Raw genomic sequence first — 15579 nt, 5'->3', positions numbered from 1 at the left:
AAGCATGCCTGCGTGGTGCCTTCTCCTGTGCTCAGATCGCAGGAGATACGGATAATGTTTTAGAATTTCCTTAACTTGGTATCTCTCGCTTGTCTCTAACATGTTGCCCCTGTCTTTTCCTTTCTTTCTCTCCTCTTCCTTTTCTTACTAGAGTCAAAGCGTTAGTGATTTTACTTGACTACATAGGAGGATCTCAGACTTAAAAGCAGACTTAAGACCTGTGCACAAACAGCCGCCAGGCCATAAATACTCATGTGATGAGTTGTCCAGTGCTCAAGGAACAGCAGAAGGGAGACGATTACAGCTGGACTGCTTCCAAGTGGATTTTAACAAAGGCTTTCATTAATCTGTTTTTCTGTTATCCAACTAACATGTTCAGAAGGTAACTGTCTTCCAGCTGCCCCATGAAAGAGGTCAGTAGCATTACACAACGTTGCACAGAGCCTCTCACCGCTTGTGTATTGGCATTGTTCTCTATGTTTCCTCTTAGGTATTTGCAGCCACAGAGTCCCACCCAATGCCTGCAGCTGTATGTAACCAAAGGAGAGGCTGTCTAATACTGAACATCTGATTCACTTAGCGGGATAGAAAGGAAATAGAATGGAAAGAGGCAAAAGAAGCCAAAATTTTGTTTTGCTCTGAATTATTTATATTGTTTGCTTCCTAGGAAAATAACCATGCAGAGCTCAGTTACAGATTTGTGTAAAAACAAACTAGGCAGAGCTCTTCCAGTCTGGTTGGCATATTTGTTACAATTTGCATCACTTGAGAGCTTAATAAGTGTGGGAATGTGGCCAACCTTTTATCAGGTTGTCATGGAAGAGACTTTAATAATTACAGACAGAAACAAACTGTAACTAACACTGGCAACATAATATTTTGGGAAAGGTTGGAGGGGTGAAACTCGGGCTGAGAATAAAAATAGTGGTTAATGTGTGGCATCTGTTGGAACATATTGAAACTGGAGAGATTGATTTGTTCCAGAAAACCACCAGCAAACAGCAGCAGTCACTGAGTTGTATCACTGAGGCATGTATCACAGAAACACAGTCACATCATGTAAAGTTAGAATATGTCGGCTTTCGTGTTGCTGAGTAGGAAAGCTCAGCTACAAAAGTCAAAATGTGTGAGAGATGCCGTGTACACACAGTGAAGTGACCTCTTAGAATGGGAGAGATAAGAAGGGAATGCATCCAGGGGTGGGAGATTTTAAACAAATGGGTGCTGTGCCAGCAAACCAAGGAATTACACTTTCTAGCCAGCAGTGAGGGAATAAAACAGCAACAAACTATTTGTTCTGTCTTGGAACTTAAGAGTTTCTTAAACCTCCTGGGTGCCGAATAGCATACTTGGCAATCAGCTGAAAAATGAAATTCTGCTTACAATAGATAAAATATCCATTACATCATTGCTGCCCAGCCTTTTCACTGAAGTAAGCCACCCAGAGGCAATCAAGTTGCCTGCTTCCCACCCCGGTGACTAAGATGCAGCCACTCCCATCAGGTGACAGATGCATACGCATGACTCTTCCAACATGTAACACATATAACCGGGTCACAGAACGGGATTTTCCCCAGGCATAAGAGAGATGTCTTGAGTCCTGATCGCCCTGATCATGGGTAGTCATGCGCCAAGGGCAAAGCTGCTGGCCCCCACGGGAGAGCAGCAGTGAGTGTGCCACAGCTCTCCAAAACCGCTCATACCTTTGCCTTACTACCTCTCAGGAAAAGAGGTAAGTGGTGGCCTGCAGTAAGTGCTCTAAGGGCTGGGTCTGGTTTGCCAGCCATATGTTGACTGCAGAGCAATATTCAGGCTGGCAAATAACCAAAAGGTCAAATGAATGCATTCCCACACCTTTGAGCAAACATCCTTAGGGCCCAAATTCTGAGCCATGAGGATGGCAGTGCTTTAGAAAGACAGCTTTAGAAACGGGCTCTAGAGATGGCTTTACCTTGTCACTTCTACTATCTTTGAACCCCTATAGCAGGCCAGGCAGACCTGCCAACTACTGGAGCTAGTGCCTCTCCAGAAGGCTGCTTCAGCAGATACTGTGTTTTGAATACCCTGGCAATATCCTCATTAGACTAAAAGGTGAAGATGTACAGCTCAAACGAAAGTTACTGGCCTTGACACACTTGGTTTACCTAGTCCAAAAAAATTATTGTCAAATTCAGGAACTGGCTGTAGGAATTTAACTTTCAGGAAAGTCTACAAGAAATGTCAGGGTTTATTTTCCACTGGATAGCAAGATAGAGTCCACTCTGGTTTTAAAATCTGGTAATCTCTGTCTTCTGCCATCAGATGGTTCAGCATAGAGCTGAGGGAGGGGTGGAACTGATTTCCTGCCCCACAAACTATTGAGCTGAAAAAAATTCTTCATCTCCAGCAAGGATGGAAAATTATGTTTCCAAGAAACTGTCAAGATAAAAAAATGCAGGTTAGTTTGAGGTGCGGCATTTGAGTTTGATTACTTCCAAGTATTTTGTGTCAGGACCAGCCATTTTCCTAAGGAAAAAGCCCCCCTCCTCCAATAAAAAAGCTCCCTACCCCCATCCACAAAGCCCAAAAAACGATGCCTGTAAAATGAGCAGAAGTTTTTAAACATAAAAATTGGATCACTTTTGTCTTCAGGATAGGGGTTTCAGGGAAAAGTACAGGAATGTCAGAAGCAGAGTTTCTGTTTTGAAAATCAACACTTCCCATCTAAATATGTTTTGTTGAACATTTCCAAGCCATTTTAATTCTGAAAAGACCAAAACCAGGAAGGTACATGAGACACTGAACTACAGAATTTCATTGTCACTTGAGGATTCTTCAGTAGAGATAAACTAGGTTACCCCAAACAGCTGCTCAGAGTGAAACTTCATTTCACTGGAAATGAAACATTTTATGGAATTAGTTTTCATCCAGAAAGTAGCGCTAAAGAGATGGGCAGACTGTTCTGTATTTTATTGCCTAGTGTCTTGCCCAGAAATCAGTATTCATGTAAGGTTCAAACTCACATTTGCCTGATTCAGAATAATCAGAGATGAAAAGGTCTTCCCTGAATCAAAGAGAGCAGGACTTGAACTTGGAGCTCCCATACCCCAGACTAGTCCCCTCACTGGTGGGGATTCAGCACTTACATCTCTTGCCAAATTGCAACATTTGAACAGAATTCTGTTTATGCAAAAACATTCAAAAAGTGTTAGTTTTCATTCCAGTGTGGAATTGAAACCAAACTTTGAAACCTCAGAATTGCTGCAAAACAGAGTTGTCCTCCAGTCAGCTCAAAGGGCTGCTTTGTGTCTCAGGAGCTTGCAAAATAACTAGATCACAGCGCCGGGTCTGAGCCCATATTTTGTGACTGTGTGTTTCTGGGGGGGTTTAAGGCACTAGACAAGCTTGCAATACCTCAGTGTCAATATGTTTAACCTGAGTTCTGCCAATATCGTACATATTCTTGCCCTGCTGTGTGGCTTTGACTAGCAGTTGAATAGGCAGCAACTTTAGAACTCGCACAAGCAGCAAATAGCACTGAAGTCGTTCTGTCAGGACTGGCTGTGCATTTCTGCTGCCCTGTGCATTAAAGCGCGGGTCCTGATTTTACTGCCATTGTTTTATTTCTTGTTTCCAAAGTTCAGTGACACCGGAGTTCAATCAAAGGCACCCAATCCAACCTAAAGAATTTACAGGCAAAGCGCTGTTGTGCTTTGAAGCTTCCTGACTGAACAGGGGCTGTACAGTGTTTCCATTTTCCTTGGCACCTGAGCCCTGTTCCCTAAAGGCTTAGGTAGTGTTAAGGGTTGTGCAGAGGTTTGTGCTTAGTTTAAACCGCATACAGGAAGCTTTCTTTTAGCTCAACTTCTCTATTGTTATGCTATATTAATAGGCTCTTTTGAAGCTTAAGAAAGGACTGATCTGCCTAAATAATAGTTCTGGGTGGGGAAAGTTATTTAGGAGCATGTTTGCAAAACCTGAAAGGCTATTTCATTTAACCATTTCCGTGCCTGCCTGTGCAGCCAGGTTTTGCTCATTCCGGTGCTCAGAAAGAGGAAGCTGCGCTCCCATTTTTGAAATTATGGGGTTTGCGTCATAGGTATTTATTTATAAGCAAATGAACGTATTTATTCTTAGATTCCTGTAGTCAAGCCAGAAAATGTTGGCTAGCCACTATACAAACATACAGATATGCTCTGAATTTTGATCCTGCCCTGACTTTGTACACAGATTCAACAGAGAAGTACCCCAACCTTGTGCTGGAAGGGGTGATTTTGTTCTGCTCATATCAGCAGTCAAAATCAAAGGCAGTTCCATAAGTGCCTTGCTCGGACCAGCCCTCAGTGCCACCAGCTCTTTGCTGCTGCTGTCCCCTTTAATTCTGCTGGCAGGCAGCTCAGTCCCCTTCTTCTAAGCTCAGGGTTCAGCCTTGTCAGTCCTGACACCCAGTTCTCCCTGCTGGGTGCTCATTCTTGCCCTTCCCAAGCCTTGACTGGGACCTGTCTAGTGTCTTAAAAACTGAAAATGAGCACACCCTTTGTCCCTGCTGCTTTAGGTGGGGATGTGCAGCCGTATGCTTTTCACCCCCTGCCTCCCACTTCCTCCAAGGCATGGTGCCAAAGCAGATGTGTCACTTTGCAGCGGGAGTGCAGGACGATACAGTGCTTAGGGGAAGTGGCCAAACTGCTCAGCTTCTGCTTTGATTAAAAATTTTTTTTCATTCTTTTTCAAGTGACATTTGCAACATCAACAGTTTCTCCCTTCCACCCAGAAATCCCCCTGCACCACCAGCAGAGCTTTTTCTTTTGCAAAAAGAGGAAGAGCGAAAGGGGCTGTGAAGTCTGCTGGAGACTTCTCAGCTGTAGGCCAAAATAATACAGCCTGCTCTAGAGCATTATAGGAATGATCGGAGACCCTCGGACAGGTAGCCATAACAGTCAAGGATTGGCGGCTTTGGGTGAGTTTCTTCTCAGTTAGAGCTGAACATGCACCCAACTACCTCCAACTGCTTGGACTCATGGGGACAAATTTGAAAGAGAACTAATACATCTTGGGTTTTTTCTCCCTCATTTAGAAAAACATTTGTATTTAAAAATCTGGGCTACATATTGCACCACTGTGGCAAAGAAAAAGGTCTTGAAGGGCCCTAAAGAGGCATGTTCATCTTCGTTAAAAAGTATATCGTATGATATAGATGACATATTACTCAGTTTCAAGAGCAGAGCCCAAACTTCAAGCGTGCTTTTCTGTGGTCAAGAAAAAAAAAAAAAACAAAACAGAACCCCAAACATTCATCAAAACTATTTTATCTGATTGTTACAGATCATAGTGGCGTTCATGCAGTTGTGGCCTGCTTGCAGCCAAAACTCCGAAATGGCCATCCCATAACATAGTCAGTTCTCTGCCACCGGCGTGTTTCCTGGTGGAAACAAGTTCTTTATAAAGCAGATTTTCTGAGAGCGAAGAATGCTCGTGGGAATAAGCAATGCAAATCTTCTGTTTACTGACAGTGACACTGGACTTTCTAAATATATTCCTCCAGTAAGGGCCAATAAAAACCTGGTTTTTTTTTCCCCCTCTTCAACGTGTTGAGAAGCAGAAGGGATGCCTGTAATCTGTGATGAACTTTTAAGTTTTTTTTTATTTAAAAGTTAAAAAGTTTCAAATTTACTAAAATTTTGTTGCCAAAGGAAATCACTTGAGAATAAGGATTTGTGGTTTGCATAGATGTGGAAGAAGGGATCGGCTTAAAATATTCTTTTGCATAAATGAAGGAACTACATTCTTTGTAGGTGCTGCTAGTGAATGCCACTGACCTGTGCTAGCTGGGAATATCAGTGCTAGAAAGGCACTTCCTCTTCCTTGAAACCCTGTGAGAAAGGCTAGGATTTAATTACTTGCTGTACATCTGGTTGATGAACCTTTCAAACAGAGGAAGCACATCCTGGTTCAGGATTCAGGCCTTCTTCCAAATCAAGAAGAATATACTCTTCAGATGTCCCGTCACCTGCCTTTTGAATAGCTGATGGCTCCTGCTGCTTGCCAGCTAACTGCGTTACCAATGGAAAAGTGATGATATGTGAAGTTGAAGGGTCAGAGGTACTTCTTGTTCTAACTGTAAACTCTTTTCGGCCACGCCTTTCAGCATTGCTCACCTTCATTTTGAGAGGCACAGATTAGGGGAAACGGAGGTTAGTGGCTAATGTAGTTAGTGGCAACTTCCCTTCAGAGCTTATTAAGCTTTTCTTTTTCTTATTGACTTATTTGGTCCGATACACAGAACCTGAGTCAGTGACATTGCTGTAAGCATCCGCCAGAGTGCCATGCTGCCAACACAAGCCACTTGCTTAACTCTAGTTGCAGCTTCAGTTGTTTTAGTTCATTTAGGTTAGACTCCCAGGGCTTCTTCCAATTAATCCCCTCCCTCATGGGAAGATAATATAGTACATTTGCTCTGACTCAAAGGAAGAAATAGACTGGGAGAGTATGTTTCCACATGTCCAATCAAATCAGGTTCAGATAAACTCTGACCCTCCTTCTCTAATCTTTTTTCAGAATAAAACTGTTCTCTTTCAAACTGTTTACCTTCCCAAAAAATTCCCCAAACTGAACTAGAAGGGTCACCTCTAGAGCTGATAGAACTCTCGCCTCTAGAATAGTGTTCTGTACCATTTCCAGAACATCTCCCTATTCTAGAATATGTCTCTATTGTTCTTCTATTCCCTATCGCCATATGTTCCACCTAAGAATACGTTAGTGTGTGGACTACACCAGCTGGGTTTGGAGTGAACCGTCAACTGCTTTACAACAGAACAGCCAGTGTACAGCCAGGCAGTGACACACAGAGGATGTTTTCAGGTACATAAGTCCATGCAAAAAGTACATGGGGGGTGACAATTCTCAGATGTGTCATACATGCCTGATTGTGCCTGCAGGAGTCAAACACCTGTGTCCACGCAGGTGTTTGAATTTGTTCTAGCAACACTCTTCCACATACATCAAAGTATCAGAATCAGTTTTGTTTTTCAGATGTGTATGCAGACATACATATTGTGCCTGAATATTAGCCTGCAGTAGTTGTGTGCGGACAGGGTTCCTGAAGATGTCTTTACACAGATCCCACTGAAATATACTGGATCTGGAGTGATAACTGGGCAAGTAGGAATTCACATGCTGCATTGCCTATTTATTTATCAATCCAGTTCTTAGAAAAATTAATGTGTTTTAGTAATTACTGGTTAAAGGGGCAGATCTGTCAAGAATACATTGACAGAATAAGTGCAGGAGACTTTGGCTATTGTATTCAGGAAAGTGAAGATTTCATCCATAATGTATTAAGAGCCTGAGAGAAGAACAAAGCTATTAAATTACAGTAGGTTCTTGCTCATTCAGTTCTGGCTTTTTATAAAATAAGCAGACAAGGAAGTCCTGGTAAGTGGAGGCCTATATACAAAACAACATTTTGAGGTAAGAAAGCAGTGATAATTTTTATTATTTACTGTTAGTGGAGGAGATCATGTATTGCACTCTGGGTAAAAATTATAATTATTGACGGTCTCCTGTATACATAAAGCTATTATATCATTTAATGTATGCCTTCTGTTCTTCTTTACAGACGACCCTCATAAGCCAGAGGAGAAAGATGAAATTTCCAAAGTCACAATCATAAGTCTTGTCCCATTACTGGTCATCTCTGTTGCTGTGATTGTTATCTTTTATGCCTACCGCACTCATAAGAAGAGAAAGCTCAACAAGGCATGGGAGAAGAATGTTAAGCCCAGGAAACATAAGGACTGCAGTGATGTTTGTGCCATTATGTTAGATGATGACCGCTCAGACATCAGCTCTACCTGTGCCAACAACATCAACCACAACACAGAACTGCTGCCCATTGAGTTGGATGTTGTTGTTGGCAAAGGAAGGTTTGCTGAAGTGTATAAAGCCAAATTGAAGCAAAACACATCGGAGCAGTATGAAACTGTGGCAGTCAAGATTTTCCCGTATGAAGAATATGCTTCCTGGAAAACTGAGAAAGACATTTTTTCAGATGTAAACCTCAAGCACGAGAACATCCTCCAATTCTTGACAGCAGAGGAGCGTAAGACAGATCTTGGTAAACAGTATTGGTTGATCACTGCCTTCCATGCTAGAGGAAACTTGCAGGAATATCTCACACGGCACATTATCAGCTGGGAGGACCTCTGGAAACTGGGTGGGTCCTTGGCCCGAGGGATTGCCCATCTGCATAGTGATCACACACCCTGTGGTCGCCCCAAAACACCTATCGTGCACAGAGACCTGAAGAGTTCCAACATCCTGGTGAAAAATGATTTAACCTGCTGCCTCTGTGACTTTGGGTTATCCCTGAGACTGGACCCTTCTCTGTCTGTGGATGACTTGGCTAACAGTGGGCAGGTAAGTCAAAAGTTTGAAGCGGGGGGTGTTGTACCAGTTGATGTGTCAGTTCCTGGGGTGAAAAGAAGAAGAATTCTATGTTGCCGTATTTACTTAAAATCTTAAAAAACAAAAGTGGCAGTATTTATGAACAAAGAGGCTCTTAACGTAACATTAAAGCAACAGTGAGAAATGTGCAATGAAGGTTTTCTTATGATCAGAGAGCTGCATATGTATACGGTACAACCATCCTCTTTATACACTTATACTGTGTATGAGCTCGTTAGCAACTGTTTGTGGTGCTGCTGCAGTGCACACACACACACATATGACAAGGATGTGCTTCACATTGTGAGGTTGTGCCACAGTTTTCATGCCTGATGGCATTACAGTTTTGTGTGAGGAGACCCACTCCTGGTGTATCCCAGCATATGTGAAGTCAGTCTTCTATCTTTGAGAGGCATAAGCAGATAACTAGAGTGATAGATAATAAGTCTAAAAGGCTAAAAATAAACTTGTTTAAGATTATGGCACTTTCTCCAAATGCAAGAATCTCAAATAAAAATAATTGTCCTGTTGTTGCTTTTTCAACTAATTAACATGGATAATGCTCATCTACTTAACAAGGATGCCAGGAGAATGTTTATGAATGCTTTGAAGATGAAATTTTTCAAGTAAATCTCTAAGTTTTGGCTCTTCTAATGAAAACTCCCGTATAAATTCAGACCATTTCTTAAGATAATTAATTCATAATTATTTAATTATACATATATTTATACATGTATTTTTATATTTATATTTTCATACATAGGTACCATCAAAGCCTGTCCATTTACACTGACTTTTACTTCACATGGAACTAATATTTTGATTTAGAACATCTTCAGGGACCGTTCTTCAGTCAGTAGTGCTCTGTTGAGTTCATGGGAGCTTTGCTGTTGTTTATCTAATGAAGTTCTGTCTTTGAAAGTCTCCTTACTGAGAGGCAACTGTCCTGATCTCATTTTGAGAGGGTTTATTAACCAGCACCGGCAATGATAACCAAGGAAGCTGTATTTAAATAATACAAACACCACTCACAATTACATATAATTTCTCTCCAGCATGCCAGACCTTTTTGGAGCTCAGGGAAGTCATACCATATTGTAAGTCATAAGACTGGTTCCATTTGGAATAAAGTGAAAACAGAGTATTCGGCAGTGTAAGGCAGGTGCTCTGAAACTCAGCCCCACAGACACTTTGATTGCTTAAAGCCAACTCATATTTTAAGCTGATTTCTCTGGCATTGCTCACAGACACTTGAAAGTAGGAGGGTAGCATTGATACTGCCACTTCCACAGTCCACACCGACACTGACGGCAGAGTACAGTGCTGCCCAGAGCAGGTTACTGCTTTGGAATCGGTGTCCTTGGGCACTGGTGTTGAGGCCCACTGTTTTACCTTGTTTAGCTTCAGTGAATCTGTTTGAGGGTGACCTAGCTAGTGTCATTCTTCTCTGTGAGGAGGAGTAAGATGATGTGAAGTGGCTCCACTTCAACCTCCACCTTGTTTCCTCTGGGCACACAAGCATCACCCACTCAAATTCCCCAACATGCCAACTTCAGTGCTGCAGCTTTTGCTAAAGGGGTCTTGCACCAGAATTTGCCTTATGCATAATTTCTAAACTTTACCCTTTGACTCAAACCTTTCCTACCAGGAGGTCCAATCTTTGAAGGTATATAATGGAGCTGACCCAAATCTTAAATCAAGGAAACCTCTGGCTTCATATGAAATAGATAAAAGAGTGTAAGTATTTTACCATTTTTCTGGTCAGCCTTAGTAATATTCAAGGCAAGTTGTTGGGGTTACAAAGCCATTTTCTTTCCCATCTACCCAACTACCTTCCATATCCTGCAAATGTAGCCGTTATTGACCATACAGTACCAGTGCCCTTAGTGACTGGCTGAAACCATCTTTTTCCCCATTAGAACCTTTGCAGTCTTTTCGGTTTGGCCACCCACGATGGATAATATTTGCAGACATTACTTAATGTGAGTACGTAAGTCTGGACCTTTGTCCCGTTGTGTTCAAAGGACTGGTAGGTGCCAGGAAGGCCATCAGTTCCTCACCTCAGCGGCATCAGCAACCTTGTAACAGATGGTCTCTCTAATCAGATAAAGAGGGATATCTACTGCCCCTCTGACTGACACACCTCAGGGCACAATGCATCCCTCAACAGCTTGAAAGAAATGTAAGGCCTCCAGTAAAAAAGATCCAAAAGTCACAAAAATTATAATGTACCACAGGAAGAGAGATGTTCCCTCACTAGAAGTTTTGGAGAAGCAAGAACTGAAACCAGACTGGTCTTTGCAAAGAGAAAGCATATCCAGACTCCAGAGGGGCAACCAGCTCTGAATTGCTGGAGTTTAGATACCTAAAATGACTTTGAGACTCAGGGCTCAGGTTTTCGCAAGATACAGGAAAAGTATCTCTGACCCAAAGACCTAATAATTTAAATGCAGATAAAAGGACACAAGCAGAGAGGAGCACATGATAAATCCTAAGCAGGATGGAAATGGGATTGATTTGATACAATTCTTCAAATCATTTTAAATTTTCTCTGCATTTGCCACCGTACTTTTTAGTTATAGGGCTTGATCCTCCATTGTCCAGCAAAGCTGCAGAATAATTTTCACTGCTGCAAAGAGTGTGAAATGCCAGACCAGAACAGCACATTGTGACAATGTTAAGAATCTGTATTTAGGCACCATTAACTCTTGTTAAAATCAGCAGGATTTGGGGGTGTGGGACTGTGGGCCACAGTATACAGGTAACCCTTCTTAAGCTTTGGATGGGATCTGCTTGGGGAAGAAGTTGTGTGTTGGGGAACGGATTGGGGGTAGGAACAGCCTCTGCTGCAGAGTTTCCATACGTTCATGTTCTGTCAGGGAGGGAGATGCTGGCGTATTCAGTGGTGCTGAGACATGATTGTCCCAAGTACCCGTTCAGGGTATGGCTGTTGCTCACATGCTTGGCCTTAAATTCATCACAGAGTCCACATAAGAGGGAATTTAACTTTGGGACTGATCGCACAGGGTTTTTTCTGTCCTCTGTTGATAAAGGCTTTGATCCTACAACCACTTGGATATTTCTGACGCAGAAATTTGCTGCTGTTGCAGGATCCTATGACAAAGCTATGTCCTTGATCTTTCCTGCTGTCTTCTTACGGTGCACTGCATTTTTGGTGGAACTTCTTCCCATTTACCCTGAGCCTGGGGTGATAAGACGTGTTTAGAGAAGCTTGTAAAATGGATGTTGTAGGGCTCTCTCAGGGACTGTACATTTACTATGTGGCTGCCTGCAATTGCAGACCCAGTAACTGAAATGATCTTTTGCAGTCCTGCTTGCTGCTGGGCTCTGTAGTGCAGTCTACAAATAGCTCATTTGAATCACAGGTCCTACTGCATCACCCACTTGTTCTTGTTCATCTCTGTGATTAACCAGTCTCCAATCTGAAACTGTCTTTGCCTGATCAAAGACTTATTATGTTTGCAGTTCTTCAAGGGGGGTAAATTTTTTATACCTACCCTGTGAAGTGTTTGTCATTTGAGAGCAACTGTTGAGTGATCCAAAAATTCTTCCTTAAATCCTTTCTTGTGATAAAAACAGACATTTAAACTTTGCCTTCTGTAATGCAAGGTCATAATCTAGATTTCAGCAAAGCTGCTAAAATAATTGCTGAAAATTGCACAGTATGAATAAAGTTTATGAGAACGGCTTTTCAAACAAAGGGGCTGATTTTTGGTTTCGATTCAAATGTGTGCTTCTGCATTCAGTATTTGTGTATTTGCTTTCTTCTGCCAGGCCTGCATTTACCACTTTCCTTTTAAGCCTACCATGAAAAGAAACAGCTAACACTGTCATATGCAGCGCAAAAGAATACAATGTGTTTCTTGCTCATCTGAAAGACACTCGGTCAGTGGCAATTGCTTCAGGCCCAAAGGGCAGAGTTTATCTGTGAACAGCCAAAGAGTGAGAAAGCTTGTTAGTGTCAAAATTATTTGCTTAAGGAACTAAAAAGGGCTTCTTTTTCTTTCTCTACCAAGGGAGGTGCAAGTAAGTTGGTAGTCAGAACAATGCCGGATTCCCCTGGCAGCAGAAAATACAACCTGTGCCAAGCATGGCCTGCATTTTTGGATACATGTCAAATGGCACCGTTTCTGTGAACGCTGAAGTTAAATCACAGCAGAATCCAAAACATGAATTACAATTGCAGCTCCTGAGCTCTTCCCGATCTCCTCTCCTGTAGGTTGGCACAGCAAGGTACATGGCCCCTGAGGTTCTGGAATCCAGGATGAACCTGGAGAACGTGGAGTCCTTCAAGCAAACCGATGTGTACTCCATGGCTTTGGTCCTCTGGGAAATGACATCTCGCTGTAACGGCGTCGGAGGTAAGTGCCATCAGTTTTCTTCTCTCTAAAAGTATGTTTGGACAGACAGGCTCTTGTGGTTGTCTGGGGAGGGGATGATTCTTTTTAACTCCCACCAATTGTTCTAGTGTACCTGGATGCTGTAAATTAACAGGCCTTCGGTAGTATGAGATGCGCATGTGCATAAGCAGGCTTGAAGGGTAAGCACCTGAGAGAACGAGAAAATTGGTCCTGGATTGGTATAAGGATAAGTCTGCTGTTAGGTAGACTACTTTTAAAGATAATTAATGTCTGGTTTTTCCTATAACATCTTGAGTAGCCATGGATTGACTCAGTCTGGTTGACCTCACCCAAAATGATTGGAAACATAAGACAATCTGAAATATTACGACCAAGAAGTGATAACTGCCTCCCGTTTACTTTCATAGAATGTTAATTCTGAAACCTAATGAGGGCCAGTTAAGTGTCACATTTACTAATTGATCATTTCAGTAAGAGCCATCATAGTAATACAGAAACCTTCCTTCTTTCCCAAAATCCCCAGCTGCTGCTCATCATTTTTTGTGATGTTGTAAGAGATCATCCCTATGAGAAATCAAGGGATGTTTGTTGTATGAAGTGCAGTAACAAAATAAAAATGATTGGAACTATCAGAACAGCTCCAGGAAGAGCTGCTGTGCTTCTTCATATTCAGAGTTTGTTCACTGAAACAAAAAAATCTCCATTTCTGCTTTGCCTAAAGCTGCCCCAGAATTCCCAGTGTGCAGCACTGGTATGTGCTAGAAATCAGAAAAGTTGCTGTTGAGATATCTGCATTACATATTGCCATGTTTGAGGATTTTCACCTTACTTCAGGGACTAAAATGAGACTAAGTTACATATAAAATTCTTCAGTCTGCTGGTATTGTCTAACATTCATTCTAACAAAAACTTGCTGCACAGTCCAGGGCTCTCACAGTCAGTCTAAGGAGTGGGGCTGTAAAAGGTAACACTAATGTGGGTATTATAGTAGGCATGCAACTATGATTTGATTTGTTATCCTTCTTTCAAAACCACAGAGGCTCCTTTTTCTTCGGACTTGGCACGGTTGCATCTCAAAGGGCTGCCACAAAGACAGGACAATCTTGCAAGCTAGAGCACTACGGTATGGGGAACATAGTGTACAGGAGGGAAACCAATGTCCCATGGGAAGATGTGCATAGCTGCTCCTTGTTTCTCTACTAACCTCCGTGGGATACCACAAGGGTGTCCATGGAGGTCTCTGAAGCCACTCTTCAACAGTGGCTGTGTGGCTGCATCACGGTGTCCGTGTGCAGGCGGGAGGAATGCCTCCACCTCAGTCTCCTCCTATGCCTGATGAGCATTTAGTCTTGTTGGGTGGGCTGGACTGTGGGCAACAGATTTGCCCCTGTTTGCACCCTGCTGGGAAAGCTACAAAGCAAATATGTGTGCAAACAGCTAGTGCTAGCATAAAAGCATGAAAAAAATTCTTTTCTAGTCAAACATTTCAGGGAAAAAACATTTGGTGCTTCAGGAACTGAACCTCAGTCTGGCATATTCCAAGGCAAACCAATCCACATTTAACTGTCATGGTCATGCCTGTTTCTGAATGCATTGGCACAATCTCAGCCTTTCATTAGCACTTTGTAAATGTGGCTGAGGAGATTTAAAACCCGAGAAAAAGGATCTTTGCCCTGTCTCTTGAGCTCTCCCTGTTTCTTGCATTTAGGAACTCACCTTATTAATATAAATATGAGCTGTTCACTGTGGAGGCTTTTATCTTTGCTGATGCCTGAGTCCCTTCCTGTTCATATTTGCTGAGTACAGTGAAATGGAGATTGTGGCAAGAGCAAACCTTATTGCTGCTGTTCTCAGAAGGCAGCTGCCTAAAAGAGGATATAAAGGGAGTTTCATAAGGAAGGAAAATCACCAGCATGTTTAGCTAGAAGAGACTGACCCATTATAACCTTGAGAAGAAGAGCTGAACTCATTTCAGGAAAAGGAAAGATTTCTGTGGCCCAGCATCCCCTTTGCTTTCAAGATGGAGCTTAACCCCCACCCACATCCTGATTTTCCCTATTCATTTCATCCCTCAGTCATCCTCATCTCCAGAAACACATTTCTTGAATTTCATTTCCCTACTTCAGTCATCTTTTCAGGGGCTGAAGCCCCCAGCAAAACCACAGGAGTACTTGGGCACATCTGCGGGGGTGGAACTTGGGCTTAGTGTCTTCATCCAGAGCAGTTAAATACGACTCCCAGGATGTAGCTCCCTTAACTTGTCACTGGTACTGAGCTGCAGCAGCACTGCACGGTTTCTCTCATTTCCTTCTTAGATTTTCCCCTGGTTTGTGCAGTCTGGCTATCTTTGCAACCAGCTGGTGAAATACCCTTACAGTGATTCATGACTACAGCTCCCCCTCTGCTTTCTTTCTCCATCTGTCACTCGTGAGATTCCCTCCTCTCCTCGCAGCCTTCCCGAGGAGCTGCCTCCGCTCACGCAAACCCCTCTTTTCTTCCTATACTGTTAGGCACTGAGAGAAATGACCTCACGTATAAGCTGGAGCAGGCTGACCTGATTGCAGCCAGCCTTTCCAAAGGAGCCTAAAAGATGTAGGCACCGTCTTTGCAGGGCAGGCTTGACTGTGGTGTCAGCTCCCTGTCGCTAGAGAAACCTGTGGCAGTTTAGAGGGGCAGGAGTGGCAGTCTAAGCTGAGATAGCGGCATTAGCAAGTTTAATTAGGGAGGGAAGCTGGGGGGGGGGGGGGGGATAGGCCGACGGCGCCGGTAAGAGGCA

At 42.8% G+C, this 15579-nt stretch overlaps 1 protein-coding gene across 1 annotated transcript in view; it reads left to right on the top strand.

Moving 5' to 3' along the window:
* The window catches only part of TGFBR2 (transforming growth factor, beta receptor II (70/80kDa)), a 55763-nt gene that overhangs the window by 30694 nt on the left and 9490 nt on the right, over window positions 1-15579 (top strand). Inside the window, exons 4-5 of the mRNA XM_009324211.1 lie at window positions 7595-8394; window positions 12662-12803. Coding sequence (XP_009322486.1) covers window positions 7595-8394; window positions 12662-12803 — 942 coding nt within the window. The remainder of the gene's footprint in view (window positions 1-7594; window positions 8395-12661; window positions 12804-15579) is intronic.

This window comes from Pygoscelis adeliae, unplaced genomic scaffold, assembly GCF_000699105.1.
Source record: "Pygoscelis adeliae isolate BGI_AS28 unplaced genomic scaffold, ASM69910v1 Scaffold25, whole genome shotgun sequence".
Taxonomy (NCBI): domain Eukaryota; kingdom Metazoa; phylum Chordata; class Aves; order Sphenisciformes; family Spheniscidae; genus Pygoscelis; species Pygoscelis adeliae.
Note: the sequence above shows the minus strand (reverse complement) of the source record. Positions and strands in the feature narration are given on the sequence as shown.